Genomic DNA, 16717 nt, shown 5'->3' with positions numbered 1-16717 from the left:
AGCAAGACAGAGATCCTGAAGTGCCAGGGGTATTTCTGCAGCTCAGAGGGATTTTCTGTGGTGGCCCAGCAGCTGGTCTGGCACCAGCAGTTAAAGTTCATGAACATCTGTCTCACTGCCCTGCACCCCTGGCTCAGCTGTGACAGAGTTCTGTGGGCAGTGGGGTGTTCACAAATGTGTTGGTTTCATTTCCAGAGCGGGACTGTTTTCTGAGTGCTACACTGAGCTCTCAGGAGCTTAAAGACTCAGTTTTTATGACAAGCAGTAGATCCACCTGTAAAACAGACATACTGAATTTTTAAAGTATGGCTAATTGAGATCTGATTTTTAAAGTCTAACAGTCTTGCTATTTAAAAAAAAAGCTTTCCACAAATTGCATTATTATTGCGTTGAAGTTGTTTTCATACCTTCCAAGCAGATAGTCTTCTACAGCAATCCATAATTCGGCACTAGGTGGCCTCTTTCTTCTTTCAGAGAAGGTCTGGTACATCATTATATCACCTAACGACTTAACCAAAAGTAAAAAACATTAGGCAAATCTAGAGAACTTTGTTCAGTAGGATTTTAAGACAAATATTGCAAAAATGCTCATTGTTTCCTAACTGGAATGCATTCACTGTAGCTCGGAATACAGAACTGATTATCTGTAACTTGGCTTGCAGCCTGAGCCTTGAGCAATGTTTTACCCACACAACTTCCTAGGAGGTACACATAGTATTTTGTTCCTGAAAAAAAAGCCCCAAAACACCATGTGCTTTCATCCAACTCATAGATGTGAGAGCATACAGAGGGGAAGAGGATGTGAAGATAAAATAATTACACTTTTCTACTCTGCTTAGGTTTTGCCAGGTGAGATCCAAAATAGCAGTCAGAGCTTCACCTCCCCTTCTTGGAACAAAGATCAGGCACTCCAAGAGCTGTGCTGTTTCTGCCAAGTGGTCTGCAAAAGCAGAAAACTCTGATGAACCATGGAACTTTTAAGAGACTCATGGAAGGTAAAAAAATCTAATGGGACTGAGGTTTCTAATGTAGAGACAGCATAACTGTTTAACTGGAACATTTCAAGCTTTCTTGAAGAGGCTAACAAGGAAATGAGCATTGCCTACAGCAAGAGAGCACTCTGGCAAAATGGCCTCAGGAAAGGGGCTCTTAATTTGCCTTTCAGAATTTCCCAACCACCAAAAGCACAATCACTTCTTTGCAAAATCACTGTGCTTCTGCAGGATAAGCCTTGTGCTAAACAAATGCTTGTAGCAGTATGTGTGATTAGGTGAGATCATACGAGGAAATAAAATATGTTTTGCCATGGTGTGGCAGAACAGCAACTTCCTCCACCAGTTGAAATGGGATAATTTGTTTACAGAGCAGGTAAATGCTTCTTGTAGGCAAAGAATGAAGACTGGAGCCTGTAGAGCTAGTAAATGTGAGCCAGCAAAAGGGTGATTTATGAAAGATTGCTTCTCTGGGGTGTTCTATGGACATCCCCATGAAAAGGAAAGTAGTGACTTCTTTCGGTCACCACATGAAGGGGAACATGTGGCTGGCTGTCCCTGCTGTGCTGCTCTGCCTCTGACTTAATGCCTCTGCTCCTTTGGAGTATTTTTCTTCTCAAACAAGTAACAGGAAAGGTTTAAAACCCCAGTGAAGTTGAAGAGAGATTTCCTCTGTGTATTTTCATTAATTATTTGGTCTGAGACAGAAAGGCAGCAAGGCCAAAGGAAATGCTCTGTATGACAGCTTTTGGTGTCAATGGCCAGCATTGCCCTAGTTTGAGTTCAGCTGGTCTGAACACTTTTGCAGTAATGTTACAACAAAGATTATAGGACAGGCACAGGTGGCATCATGAAGACATCAAAGGTTTATGACAGGATCTACAGCAGGAGGGAGCTCTGGGATCAACCTCTCAATTCTTCATGTGTCTCCAACCACATCTAACTCGGGTCACTGGGCCTCATGGTACCAGTGTCAAAACAAGTCCTCAGCACTGCCACCCAAGGAAAACCTGTGAACATTCCTCTGTAATTATTCAGAGGCTTTCAACAGACCCTCAGTGCTGAATCCACCCTGTTCATTCCACATGAATCTCTGGCATTTTTTAAAAGGTGGGTTTTGTTTTTTGATGGCATGCCTCACAAGAGTCTTGCTTAATCCAAGTGCTGTCTTTGCAATCAACAAGTACATAATTTCCCACCCAGCTTGGGTATGGATAAAATCTGCTCCTGCCTTCAGCATGAAGACTGCTCTGGGTACTACTGCAGCTCAATTAGCTACAGGGTAGCCCAACATTAAAAACTTCTTGTTTCCATTACCTCTTTGTGTTCCTCACTCATCCTAAAGTTACCTGCAAAGTATCAAACCTCAGAATGAAAACAGCTAGAAAAGCAGCTTGTTGTGTCATAGTTGAGATTCATGTTTGACTCAGAGCTGAAGGAATAAACATTCCTGACTCCTATTGGTAATTTCTTTTTCGGGTGTTCCAGTGGGTGAAAGAAAAATCTCTTTGCATTCCTGCAGGGGAGGAAGATCAACATAAAATCAGATGAAAGACTGTCAGATCCCAGGCTGAGTGCCAGTGATGTCCACAGGGCTTTACCCAGTTAATACAGCATATTCAGTGTCATACTATAAAGTCTTTTTTACTTAGACTTGTCCTTGAAAACAACTCCCTTGGGTTGCATAATTTCCCTAGTAAAAGCCCATATATACTGAACTACAGCAGTCTATTAGCACAGATTTAAAAGAAAAAGGGATCTTTTCACTACTAAACATGTCAATTACATTACAAAGTCTGTCTTGGTCTAGAAGTACATTCTTATGCAGACCTTTCTCAAACATTTTTACTGCACACTGAATGCACACAGAGGAATCCTCCTGCAAAGAAACAATCACTCTGAAGAACAAATTCACTGTACTTACCTAACAGCCTTTCAGAATTTCCCAACCACTGAAATGCTGAGCAGCATTACTAACAGCAGACAGCTAATACAGCAAAACAAGGACACTCAGCAGTTTATGATAAGAAGGGGTTCATAATCACTACAGTAGAGATATGTAGAGAAAGACAAATTGCAGAGTCCTTCTCTTGGAAGAAACCTGGCTGTGATTAGTGGAGGTGTTTGCAGGGTGAGATGGAGCACATCAGTGTCATAAGATCTATTTCACTATATGTAAAACTCCTCAAAGCACTCACCAGAGCAAGTCAAAAACCACAAAATAATGCTGCTCAGCATCTACTGAGAAAACTTACTATGCTCCCCTGCAAGTGAAGGCCCTAAATAGCTGTATGTCACATAAACATCACCTCTTGGAGTGCTCCATTTTCTCCAGAGACTGGGTACTTGCTACGTATTTCCACCCTGCCATGACACAGCTGCATGCCTAGCACATGCTGTATTCATCATTTTCACTTTCCTGTCATTGCAAAAGAGCTCATGTTTGGATGCTGTCCTGGCTGCTCCTGCAGATGTTTTGCTGTGCTTGCTGAGGGAAGCTGTGCTTTGGGCATGGCACTGCACCCTGGCTTGGGGGGCATCCCAAAGTGCCTGGGGCTGGGCTGGCTGACAGCACAAAGGGCCAAGTTTAGGGCAAGACAAGTTACTTCAGAGTTCAGTCCCATGCCTCCAGCACAGCAAACACCTCTACATGCATGTACTTCCTCCACAATGAATGAGCTGCAATGTGTGTGGGCAGACAGATTCAGAGCACAACCTCAGAGGCATCACCAGGGAATGCAGAAGACACAGTAAAACCCAAGATTAACAGTAATAATTAAATGCTGGTTCTGTCTCCTCATGGATATATTATATGAACATAACATCTTTTTATTCCATTGCATACAAGCTCTCCCACACATCGTTCAAGAGTAATTGTATCTCATATATCCAACACATCTCTGTCTTAATGCATTTAATGATTATACCATTTCCCTTCCTGTTAGAAATGTTTCCTACAGTGGTTGCAAGGTAAGTGTGATTTCTAGAGACAGCTTTGTCTCTTCCATTTTAGCTGTCTGTCATGTAGAGTTGAGCTATGTTGGGTAAGTCACATTTGTGCTATTGCAGTTGTTGATTTTCTTAAATTTACAATACTAGAAGCCAAAATTCAGACTGGATCCTGGCTTCCCATAACTGCTTGTCTTACAGGGATGAAGCAGATTTGTGATTTTATGTTTGCTTTCTCAGAAGAGCTGCTGGTTGTCAGATGGGGATAGGGGGCAAGTTCAGATGTACCTCATGGCAGGGAAATTAATGTCATTGCGCTCATCCACTTCCATATCCCTCTGCTTTGTCCCTGTGAAGTGCTTTGAGGATTAACTGAGCTCTATCTGGAGCTTACACTGTCAAATCCAGGCTCTGCCTCAGCTGAAGAGGAAGTGGAAAGTAAACATTTGAAAGAGGCAATGAGAGGTTGCTCCCTATCCTGGGACACTCCACTCCAGCACCCCACTGTTTTCAATAAACAAATCTCAATTTTGACCCCTTTTTATTATTATTTTTTCTTCCCCATTTTGGTTCTAATGAAACCTGGCAAACAGGAGGGAACATCCTCTCTCACAGGTACCTCACTGGATGCTCTGCCACAACCACAGCAATGAGCTGACCACGGCACCAAACCAGAGGATGTTGAAGACAGCAGCTTGGGCTCCTTCTGTAGACAGATATCTGGTAAGACAAAGCCATGGGACACTGAAAACCCTTCCTGGCAGAGCCTGTGGGCCACAGAAACAAGCCCCTCTCTGTTGCACCTGGCTGGATCCTACAGCAGGCAGATGTGAGGAAAGCACATCCCAGGACCTTGGGGAACGGAGCAGCCCTTCCCAACAACAGCAGTGATTTTCCTCCATGGGAAGGAGATTTCAGGTGAGATCAGCAAGGCTGCCAGCCTTGGAGCAAAGGCTTCCAGACCACCTCAATCCCCACACTTCAGGTTTCCTGCATTCCTGCCAGGACCATGCAGAATATCCCAAAGGCCTCATTTTCATAGGGAAACACGAGCAGTTCAGTTGCTCCGTGGCACCTCCTCACCCCTCAGCCAGCACAAGGAGAGCTGTTGTGAAGGGAAGCCACGCTGTAGCTGTCAGCTGCAGAGTGGCAAGATGATATTCCTGCTCAGAATCTGGCAGGAACAGGGACAAGTGTGCTGAGTGGGTGCCAGCACAAGATCCAGGCTGTGTTGACTTCTCAGGGAGAACATGCTGTACCAAACATTTCTTATTGTATATCTTACATAAACAAAACATTCAGCTCACCACCCAGCACTAGCTCATAATAAAAAAAGCCAGTGGCTTTCTCTGCTGTGGACATTGAAGTTGTGTAGTCAAGTCAGCTCAGGGATACACACAGGATGCTCAAAGTCTGAGTCTGAGCAATCATTTAAGCTGAGAGCAATCAACTAGAGCTAAAAAAGGAAGCCACAAACAGGTTTTGCTGAGCAAATACATCAGAGACAGACTGACCCATGTAGGAAACCATCCCTTCCATCTCTCTTTGGGGAAAGACCGTCTGACAGGTCCAGAAGTGCTCCATGACATTCCCCTCTCCAAACACATCAGAATTTCCTATGGTACATCACAAAACACCTCTTCCACAGCAGGCTTTCCTCTCCAAAGACGTTGCTGCACCACAGAAGAGCAAAAACCCAGTGGTTGCTCATAAATTCATCTTTCTGCACTTGCAGAGTGGTGACCTGAAGTGACCACGCACTCTCCCAAAAGGACTCCCAAAGTCCTGCCAAAGCTGTGCCAATGGCTGTAGTGTCCCAAAGTCCAGGTGGGTGCTGTGGGATGGCCAGGCTGACCTGAGCAGGTCCCAGGCTTGCACACCCCACAAAAAAGCTGCAGGACTCCTGCCTTGCACAGGGGTCTGCATTTTTTAGGAGACCTTAAGGCAACACAGGGCGTGCAAAGGACCAGGGTGGGAGACACATTGGGGTCAGACTGGCAGAAGTTGCAGCCCTGTTCAACTATCAGAATAATTTCCAAATATCAGCAAAATTTTCTCTTGAAAGGAAGAAGCTTCTAAATTGCAAGAAAAAGAAACCTGATTAAATTTCCATCCACATTCTTTTTGCTGAAAATCACGAAAAAATAAAAACAATATGCAGAGACTGTGAAACCCCTCCCACACACACATTTACTGTTAAAAGTCCCTCAAAAATCTCATGAGAACTTGAGTATGATGGAAGAAATTCTTAGACCTCAACATTAATCAGTTTGCTCTAAAAATAAAGCAAAATCCTTGATAAAGCACCTCCCCTGTTTCCTCCCTCTTGAGACAGAGTTTTTGGGATGTTTGTTTAACCACACTGCTCAAATTCATGACCTATTAGAGGTACAAGGCAGATCTAGCAAACAAAAATGTCACACTGGGGTCACTCAGTTTGTCACTCTTGCAGAATATGACCTTCAGGGTAGACCTCTTTTGAAACTGCATTTTGAAAGAAAGAATTTTCCTCCCCCTCTCAGTTCACCTCACATTTAATACCCTTTTTTTGTTTCCCTGTTTCTAGGAAAGCAATACTGAGTGCAGCTGCCTCAGCCCCTGTAGGTGGTTATCAATCCCTGCCCTCCAGCAGCCAAACATGAGTTTGTCCCACAGCAGCAGGAGATGCTGCATTGGGAAAGCTTTATTCTCGTTTTCTCCAGGCTCTCACAGCTGTAAATGCAACTGGATTTCAGATTCCAACTGGATATCAGCCTAAATCTGCACACCAGGCAAAAGACACGATCCCTGTTAAACGCTGTTGGTTTTTTTTGCAGGTCCAACCTGCCATGGAGAGAATGTGCAGCCTGTGCCTCCTCTCAGGACAGGTACAGCTGCAGCACGGGTACCATGGAGGTCAGAATGTGCAGGTTAGCTTTTGTTTTGAGTCTCCAAAGACGTCAATTAGTGCCCCACTTTGTGTTCATTACTGACCTGTATTGCAGCAAAGGTACAAAGCTTCCACAACCTCTTATTACCGCTCTGAGTTTGCTGCCTTGAACACCTGGTGATTTTCTAAGTGTGCTGGTTTGTTTTCCTGTAGCACAACTGTGTTGCTGTCCTCATTGCTAAGCAATTAACAGTTTGTCCTTCCAGAAATATCCAACGCCCCAGACACTATTAGCTCCTCGGAACATTTTCAACAAAAACATTCCAGGGGAGCTGCATTAGTAGCTCTGCCACTTTCAGGGATAAGCATCTCTCCAGGCACATGCCTCACTACAGAACACCAGAGTAGGACAGGGAGAGGGGGTTACTTATGGTCAGGCCCTGTTCTGCCAAGTTCTGCTTAAACTTTCCATCTCCCATCCCTCTGAGACTGGCACATTTCTTGTATAATCCAGTGAAGAAACTTTACCCCTGCCCTACCAGAGAAGTGAACCTGCACCAGGTTCCCAGGGCTTCCTTCCAGGGAGGCTGGCTTGACCCCTGGATCAAAACTGTGAATGCAAGCCTCAGGAGTAACTCATCGGAGACAATTCCCTGAAAACAGTGATCTTCTGGTCACTCAAACTGGGGAAAACCTGTAGGGAATGGTAAAAGGTGCTAAGAGACCCCTCTTTTAGACTGAGCCTATCAAAGGGTCCAAGAGGACCAGTATCTCTCCAGCAAAATAAAATTTCAAATAAACATCAAGAGTAACCTCAAAATAGAATCAGTATTTCCCAAATGCCTTTTTTCTCATTCATTCTCTTAGTTAAAATGAGTAAACTCACACCATAGTTTTGCTTCTGGCTGACAAGACAGAGTCACTCAGGATTTTCTGTATGCAGTACTCCAAATTTGCATTAGTAATTGACATTTAAAATGGAAAAGGTCCACAGAACGAGCAAGTCCTTGCCACGAAGGCTGCTGGACAGTGTGTGGGGCTCAGCATGGCCATGTAGCAGTGGGACACTGCACGTTCACTTCCTGCAGCATTTTTGTCACAAGTGACCACACAGAATCAAAGAAAGGGCCATCGGGCCTAGGGACATGTTACCTGCTATGGGAAAGGTATAAAAACGTGCACTTTGTGGTTTTACTTTCCCACACAAATACCCTCCCACCTTCAGCAGTCTGCAGAACCATGTCTCCACACATTCTCAGGATCCCAGGCTGAAGCAAGCTGGAAGTATATTTGATGCATTTTGCATACATCTCTAGCCATTTATTTAAAAAAATTAAAATATACAAAATTAATGTCAAAATATTTTCTTACAGGTAGGTACAGAAGTATCTGCACTGCTTTACTTACACATTCTCTAGTGAGAATATATTTTAGAAAATCAGTTTAGGGTGTAATACTCAGCACCTATGTAATTATATTAAATAGCTATGGTGTAATGGTCCCTCAGTATATTTAGACTTCTTGTGTTACGCTTAACACTCGCCTGATCTCAGCCACACAAAAAACTGATATTTAAGATGCCATCAATATAGTTATTTGTCAGAACCATCCCTCTGTGTAAAAATTGAGCTCTTGTTGTGAAAAGGAAGGAGGAATAAATCCCCATGTATGACAAAAACAGATTCTTCTTCAAACAGCTGGTGAATGATGGGCACAAAACAAAGGGAGGAGGAGAGAGGAATGTCACCACTGCAGGGACATCCAGCTGCACTGGCATCACCCCACGTCATGCCCAGTGCCTACAGGAAAGACTCAGGTTCCCCTTCTTTGCCCATGGGGGTTTCAGCATCTCTGAAGCAGCTGCCCTTCCTTGCAGAGGAGCTTTCCCGATGGCTGTTGAACTGATAAACTCTTCTCTTGAACAGGCGGTGGAGCTTCTCCTGGAACTGGTTGCCAATGAAGCAGTACAGCAGGGGGTTGATGCAGCTGTTGGCAAAGGCCATGCAGATGCCGAAGGGCAGCGCCGTGTCGATGACCCCCATCACCTCACAGCTGTTAATGATGTCCATGTGAGACAGAGCGTTCAAAAACGTCAAAACGTGGAATGGCAGCCAGGAAAGCAGGAAGGCCATGACAACAGCAGCCACCAGCTTGAGGACTTTGTCCCTCTTCTGCCTGCTTTTCCCAAACTCCTGCGCTTTAAGCAAGTGCCTCCTGATCCAGATGTAGCAGGTGGTGATCACTGCCAAGGGGATGAAGAAGCCCAGGGTGTTTTTCAGGAAGGCAGTTGCCACGGACCATTTTGCATAGTTCTCATAAGGAAAGGCCATAATGCAAGCATTGACCTCCAAGCTTTCAACATAGTAAGTGTCTCGGAAATAAAAAGTTGGGAGGGAGGACAAACAGGCGAGGCCCCACACAACCAATGCCACAAAATAAGCTTGTTGTGGAGTTCTCCTCTGGGAGTGAATAGGATGGACAATGGCGTGGTACCGGTCCACGCTCATGCACGTGATGAAAAAAATACTTGCAAACATATTGAGACAGAGGACAGAACTGGAGATCTTGCACATGAGAGGCCCGAAGAGCCAGTTGTATCCCTGTGCGTAGTAGGTGGCCCAGAAGGGGAGGGTGGCCAGACACAGCAGGTCAGCCATGGCCAGGTTGAAAATGTAGATATTAGCAACTGTCTTGGGGCCAGTGTGACGACAGAGCACCACCACCACCACACTGTTGCCAACCAAGCCAAGAACAAAAACCGCAGAGAAGAGGGCTGGAATTAGTGAAAACTGATAATCTGAAGAGGTAAGAGGGCAGAGAGGGGATGAGTCCGACGCAGCTGATGAGTTTGTCAGGGCTGTAGATAGGACTTGGAGACTTTCCCTGGTGGTGACAACCAGGGAGTAGTTGTTCTGCATGATGGTGCTGGTGGAAAGGGAGTTTCTTCAGGAAATTCATGGGCTGGCAGCACTTTCCTATCACGTCGCTCACCTGCAGATCAGAAACCATGTGTTAGACATGCACTCTGCAGCTGTCTCAGCTCTGAAATCACACAGACACAATAAAATAAAAACCACTTGAAGTTATATCAGTAAGCTGAGTGCTGAAATACCAGGCAGCCCTGCTGAACTCCTTACCTCCATCCCACTGACAGGACACAATTAGCCCTAGGGAGGTCACAGCACTTTTTAATTAGCCTGGCAGAGAAGAGAGCAGCTGGGGTTTATCTGTGATTACAGATGGTGCTTTCTGTGGCCAGCAGAGCAGAAGGATTATGGACTCAGGAGCTGGAGATGCTTTGGGAACTTCTGTGACCCAAAGGCCATGCTGAAGCTCCTCATGATCCTTTTCTCAGTTTTCTCATGCTATTTCCAGCACTCTGAGCAGTTAAAATAATATAAAAAGGCAGCAGTCAAGAGTGGAGATCAGATAGGTCACAACTGAGGGTCTCCTGGGACTCCACAGGCATGAAAGCAGCCTTTTAACAGGACTATTAGGAAAGCAAGCTGTGAATTTTTTTTTTTTTTTTTTTAATTCACAGGGCTGGACACAAAAACGCTGAAGGGTCTTTGCAAAATGTCATTCACTGTCAGTGTCCTTCTGAAACATATCTGCATCTCCTTGCCTCATGACAGCTTTAATCAGAACATTAAAAGAGAGAATTTCAATATAGACACAAGCAATAAACTCAGTCCTTGCAGGCACTGGATTTAACAGCACAATGTGCCATTCATTTAGAAATATCAGGACTAGACTTCAGTAGGTGAAAATGTAGCTATGAAACACCTAAAATAAGAGAGTTAATTGAAAGGTCTGTCTTTGTTGCATTTCAACAGCTCGTGTCTGCACTCTGAGCAGGACATTTTGCAAACTTTAAGACTTTCTAAGTTAATAAAGAAGATACTATACCCAAGTATTTTATTTTACATACTAGAAAGAGGCAATTAATTTTTAATTAAGTTTTTGTGGATCCAGTCAGGCATTTAAGAATTTTCAAGGAGCCCTAAAAATTACAGAAATTTTCAGCAAGCCAACAGATTTGGGTAATGGTCTCTCATTTAACAGAAGGCAACTGATAATTTCAAACATATTTTTCTGTATCAACAGTTTAATGTACAGTAGCTTATAATTTGCTCAATGCAAAATATGCAATATACTACTTTGGATATATTGACAAAAAATTAATTTTAAATACATTGTCTCAACAATGAAAATTCAGCAAAAGAATTTCTGCAGAGTGCTGGTATTTAAAGTCACAAATAGTTGATCATATGCTCATGTTCTGTATTCAACCAGGTCCTAAACCCAATGAAAACTTTCTTGTTTGGGAACACAAATGTTCAGAGAGGATCTGGAGTCCCATTTTACCTTTAACTCTTATGTCCTGAGCCCTTCATTTTAACATACAGAAGCTGAAATCTCAGAACTAGTCACGAAGCATTACATACCTCACTGACTCCTAGCAGAGGGAGCACCCCATAATTACCTGTACTGCATTACAGAGAACAAGGTTCCATTGACAAACGCACTCCCCCCCTCTGGTCATGAACGACTGCTGCCTCAGGATCTGCTCTGAGCTACTCGTTCCTCCTCTTACTGCAGGCACAAGACATTCCAGCACAAATTGAATCCAATCAATGGAAATTATATTCCAACAGCAGATAGAAAACCTACCTCTCAAACCTCACATTCGTCTGGATGTGGCTCTAGAATTCCGTGCTCCTTTTTTCCGTTTTCCATCTGGTGAGTATCGCCACCAGCAATCTGCTCTCTCATATCTTCCCTTTTCCCGCTGGGAGACTTTAACCTACATAACTCAAGAACTGAAATATGAATGCCTGCCAGCTTATTTTCCTTTTGGAAGCAAAACACTTTGAGAACCCCCCTTTCCAAGGCCACGTGAGCACATGCAGTAAATCAGGAGAGAGCAACAAGACAGCCAGAAAAAAAAAAAAAAAAAGAAGAAAAAAACCAACTGAAATGAAGCAAGCAAGAAAAAGGAAATTCACAAAAATATCCCTGTGGTTTTCTGCTGCAGCTCTTGGGCCAGGAGAATACACCCACACACAGCCCCTTTCTGCCCTCCACGTGCACACACAACATGTGGGAGCCTCCATGAAAGGATCTGTGCATCCTGAGGGATTCCCATGCAGTCTGTGGAGCCCTAGCACTGGCTAATACATTTGAGAATAAAATAGGCTATTAGTTCTGGCAGAACTGACTATAATGTGAGCAGAAAGTGGAGGAACATCACTGCACTCACAACAGCATTGCCTGTGTAAGGGGGCTGATCCCACCTCCCAGTTCAAATGGGAAAGCCACTGCCCTATTCCTTGCAAAGACATGCACACTGCTGGGACTGAGGAGGGCAGCAGGACAAATCCACGTGGCTGAGAGCAGGCTTGGTTCTGAGGCTGCACTGGGGTAGGACATGACCAAAACAAGCTTGTGCCAACTCCCATTCACACAACACAGAGTTTTTACATCTGCTCCTTCCTTGCATCACATGCTGGGCCTGGCCCCGGCCTCCTCTCCCTGGAAGGAGCTCCAAGGGGCTCCTGGAGGATAAGGACGGGGCAAAGGAAGCACCCATAGGCTTAAACATTTTGTCCTGATGCCTGAGTGTGATCTCCTCTGCAACAACTGCCCATCTGCTGTGGGCACCTGTGCTGCACTCCCCAGCTTGGTGTGCCAGACAAACACTGGAGTCCCTGCCAGTGACGTGTCCCTGTGCCCCAGGCAGCTGCTGCTGCTGGCTCTCAGTCACTAGCCAGCCCTGGACCCAAGCACATCCCATCCTTTGAACACCAGCACAGCCTTGGAGCGAGGTGTATCCACCTGTGGGGGCTTGGGGAATGCCCAGTGCCTGCGCTCGCTCCAGGACTGTGCAGAGCACCAGAGACAGCACCAGAGTGACCCAGAGGAGAGACAGAACAGGGAAAACAGCCTTTTAACAGCATCTGCAGGGGAGCCAAGGACTGAGCAGGCTGTGGAGAACAGTCCCACTGGTTTCACCATGGCCCAGCTATGTCTTTTACCAGAAAAAGCTTCAGAGAGTGTTGAAAATCTTATCAGCAAACTCATACATCCATCCCCTGGAGGTGAGTGCTACATTTAAGGCAGAGAGAAGAGTCCTTGGCAGTTTTTGCCTTTATCTGCCTCACAATTCAACGTCCAATTCTTAGCATTTTCTGTGCTAAAAGGAGACTGAGTTATTTAAAGAAAGGGATTTCCACACAGCATTTCTATTTACCACAGTGCAGCGATTTACTGCTTCAAGGACATGATGACAAAGCAGTTGATGGTCAGAACCGTCAGGTTGCAAGCACACAGTGCCTATGCTTGGATCAAATACTGGGAGAGAAAGTCATTATTCCTCCTGCAAAGGAGAAGAGCTGCACCTTTTGCCACCAATTTCCCCCGTACACACCCTGCCTGGGGTCTGCAGGACTGCTGGCCCACTGGTGAGTGACCTGAGATGTCAGCACTCACTCTGAACCAGATTTATTAATGTTTTTGGGAACAAGATGTGCAGGACACCCTCAGCCAGGAGTCCTTGCTGCTAGTCACACACAAACAACCAGTAAAAGGTTTTCCTCCATTCCTCAGCAGATACCCAGGGAAGGAAAAAAATGCACAAGAATGATTATTTCTCAAAAATAACAAACACTAGTTGTTTACACTTAAATATAAAGTTTCCCTTTCCACACAACACTTGCTCCTTACATATTCTAACTGTGTTTATTCTGTTTTGCCTACGAAGCTGAGCTTGAGCAGACAAGAAATGCACCCAGTGCAATGGGGGTCATAGGCTGCCCTTTGGCAAATCCTGCTCCCAATCTTTCCTCTGCCAGTGCCCAGTGCATCATCTGATTCCTTACCTGATCCCAAGTTCTCACTGCAAAGCTTCCTCTCACTAATGTAGAAATCCCTCTCTCTTCCATTTCCCCACCATTTCTTTCTTCCTCTATTTCTGAGCATCTTGTATGGCTGTGAAACAGATGCCCAAGTGGTCCATGCACAAAACAACCCTGTGCCATGTAGTGCTGCAGTTGAGCTAATGTCCCCTGAGCTTGTGGGAAGTGTTTTCCACAGCCAGGCTGGTGAATCCATGTCCTGGGGTGATTTTATGATACTGGTATCCCCAATTGCCTGGTTTATGTTACATATTAAGTTCTGCACCTTTAAAACTGTCTCTGAGAGCGAAATGGGGGGAAGAAGAAGCTGCAGTTTGTGTTGAAAGGAAAACATCGCTCCCACACATCCCACTCCTGGACTGTGTCTGCAGCACGGACAGACAGCGGGACAGAGCTTCTCTCTGGCTTTTAGTTAGTTTTATCTAGCTGAGGCAGAGGAGTTCCCTGGACCTTTTTTTCCTTTTTTTCCTGGATCTGTGCAAGCCTGCTTTGGACTGAAAAACATCCAGCCAAACCCCGGGAGCTCACACCTGTGACCCACCGGGGCCTGGGCCTCGGCACTTTCCGGCACCGAAAGGACTGATAAGAACCTGAGCGAGCCGAGCTACACCACATGAGAAGGACTTTTCTTCCCAGATTTGCCATCCCATTGAACAGTGAAAGGTTTTATTGTTTAATATTATTCAATTTCTGTTAAATACTCAGCTTTTACCACTTCTCTCCAAAGAAATTTCTTTTTTTTTTTCCCTGGACCAGTTGTGGAGAGGGGTCATTTGAATTTTGTTTTTCCCAGGGGAACCCCCATTTGGAGTTTTTCTCCCAAATTTGCCCTAAACTAGGACAATCCAGCACATGGATCTGCTGCAGCAGAGCCCAGCAGCCCAGAATCCAGCTCAGCACAGGGCAGAGCTTTTTCACTGCTCATCTGGCTGCAAAGTTACAAAAGCTGCAAGTTTTCAACGCAAGACCTGTTTGATTTTAAATGAGTAGAAGCTTGAGGTTTCTGGGGGTTGGATTTTGGGAGGGATTTTAAGTTTGTCTTTTACACCAACTGAAAAATAACTACAGTACAAGAGGAGCAAGAAATTTGCTGCAGGCTCACATACAGCCCTTAGGTTTGTCTTTCTATCTTCAAGCCTGTGCACCTAAAGAGGTCAAAAAGTCACCAGAAGTGTTTAAAAAAATCCAAAACCAAACCCAAAAAACCCCAAACCACCACTACACACAATTCAAATAGAAACTTCTGACCAACTGTACAAATTCAAAGGATCCATGCACTCCAAGTCCTAGGTCTTGGATTTTGCAGGGAAGTGCTGCTGCTGTCAGGGGTGGAATATTCCAAACAAGCAGCCTGTCTGACTGTGCCAGCAGAGCCACCTCTTGAGGCTCAACCTCGCCAGCCTGCCAAAGGCTCAAAGTAATGTGAGATCCAGATGCAAACTGTATTCATGAGCTGGATTTGTTCCTTTTGGAGAAAGCAAGAGGGGAAAAATATCTTTTATAAATGTGCTCACCAGGATGCATAATGCAACATAGATCACCGTGGCTGTGTTTGGTGTTGATTTACAGCAGGATCCCTGACTCCCTGGTCCCAGGGTTGGCAGCAGGAGCTGGGGATCCAGCACGTTATGCCAGGGCAATGATGATTTTCATCATGCCAGACCCTGGGACTAGCTCGGTTGGATGGAGCACGGTGCTAATAATGCCAAGATTGCAGGTTTGATCCCTGAATGGGCTGGAAGAGCTGGGCTTGATGATCCTTGTGGGTCCCTTCCAACTCAGAATATTCTGTGATGCTGGGGTGTGCTGTGGCAAACAGGCTTTCTGCACACACTTTCCAAAACCATGCTGCCTGCAGCTGGGTTCCCCCAGCATTCCATAAACTTTTCTAAGCATTCCTCCTTCCTGCATTTGTTTGTTTAAGGGTTTCTTCAGGGATTCATTGCTCAGTCCTGCAAGTAAGATTGGAAAACCTACTTCACCCTTCCCCAGCCTCAGAGCACTCCTTCAGAGAAACCTGATTATTGCTTCCTTTCTGGGCACTCAGGCAAGGGAGCAGTTGTGAGCAGTGACCTTGAAGGCTGAAGGCCAAGGCAGTGAGTCCTATTCCCATCCAGCATCCATGGTTCTTGCTGGGTCAGTTCTGGGTCTTAGCACTGTCTCATGAACCTCTGAAGCATGATCAGTTCTGGCAGTGGGTATCTGCAAACCCAGTGTTTCAGCCAAGAGGGAGAATTGCCAGCATTCTCAAAGGCAAGACCTTGGTCAGTGTTTCACTCTCCCTGCTGGAGCCATGATTTCACCTGCAAGAACTGAGCAGGCCTGGGGAAAGTGCTGCTTTTTCACTTCACAGCAGCACAGCAGTGAACACAAGGACCACCCAGACAGGGCCCATCAGACACTCTGAGAGTATCTTGTCCCACTGAACAGACCTTCTGTGCCAGAAGAGGTCAGTTTTGGAGCAGTTAAGTAACTGTGATAGAGGCATTTGGGAGGGAAAAGGGATGCCCCTTCCACCCCCAGCATGCAGAAAACTTATCCAAAGCACTTATTTTATGAGAGATGTTTGTGTCCAGCCAATAGCGCTGCCAAGATTGAGGTTATCCTCCATGACATTGTTTGTTCAAATTATTGGCTGTAAGCGTTTTACAAGCTACCAAAAATAGTAAAGAAAACAAGCACATTGATGATTTGGAAAACAAGCTGCACCCGTTGCTGTTAAAGGCAGGGAGGGCACACACACCTTTGCCCTGCTGCCTGTTCTTGGGGCATGCCTGCTCTCCCTGAAGGCAGCAGGACTTGGTCAAAGCTCCATTCCTGAGTGCTGCACAGCTCCCAGCCATGCCCCCAACACAGATAAACCACCAGACTCCAGGCCTTGCCAAAAACAGGCACTGACCCTTAATGGCCATAGCAGCGTCCATGGCAAAGCACAGCATCTCAGCAGCTGAGATCACAACAGGAACCCACAGTCAGCTTTCATAATTTAT

General features: G+C 45.3%; 1 protein-coding gene across 1 annotated transcript; it reads right to left on the bottom strand.

Annotated features, from left to right (window-relative positions):
- Positions 1-8099: 8099 nt before the first annotated feature.
- On the bottom strand, positions 8100-11674 carry AGTR2 (angiotensin II receptor type 2). Its single transcript, XM_005526188.3, has 2 exons — positions 11485-11674; positions 8100-9801 (listed from the first exon to the last, which is right to left on the bottom strand). The coding sequence occupies exon 2, from the start codon at positions 9726-9728 to the stop codon at positions 8610-8612; it is 1119 nt and encodes a 372-aa protein (XP_005526245.1). The 5' UTR covers positions 9729-9801; positions 11485-11674; the 3' UTR covers positions 8100-8609.
- Positions 11675-16717: the final 5043 nt, after the last annotated feature.

The sequence above is a fragment of the Pseudopodoces humilis genome, chromosome 15, assembly GCF_049639895.1.
Source record: "Pseudopodoces humilis isolate 2021_Gansu_Grassland_sample_001 chromosome 15, ASM4963989v1, whole genome shotgun sequence".
NCBI lineage: Eukaryota > Metazoa > Chordata > Aves > Passeriformes > Paridae > Pseudopodoces > Pseudopodoces humilis.
Note: the sequence above shows the minus strand (reverse complement) of the source record. Positions and strands in the feature narration are given on the sequence as shown.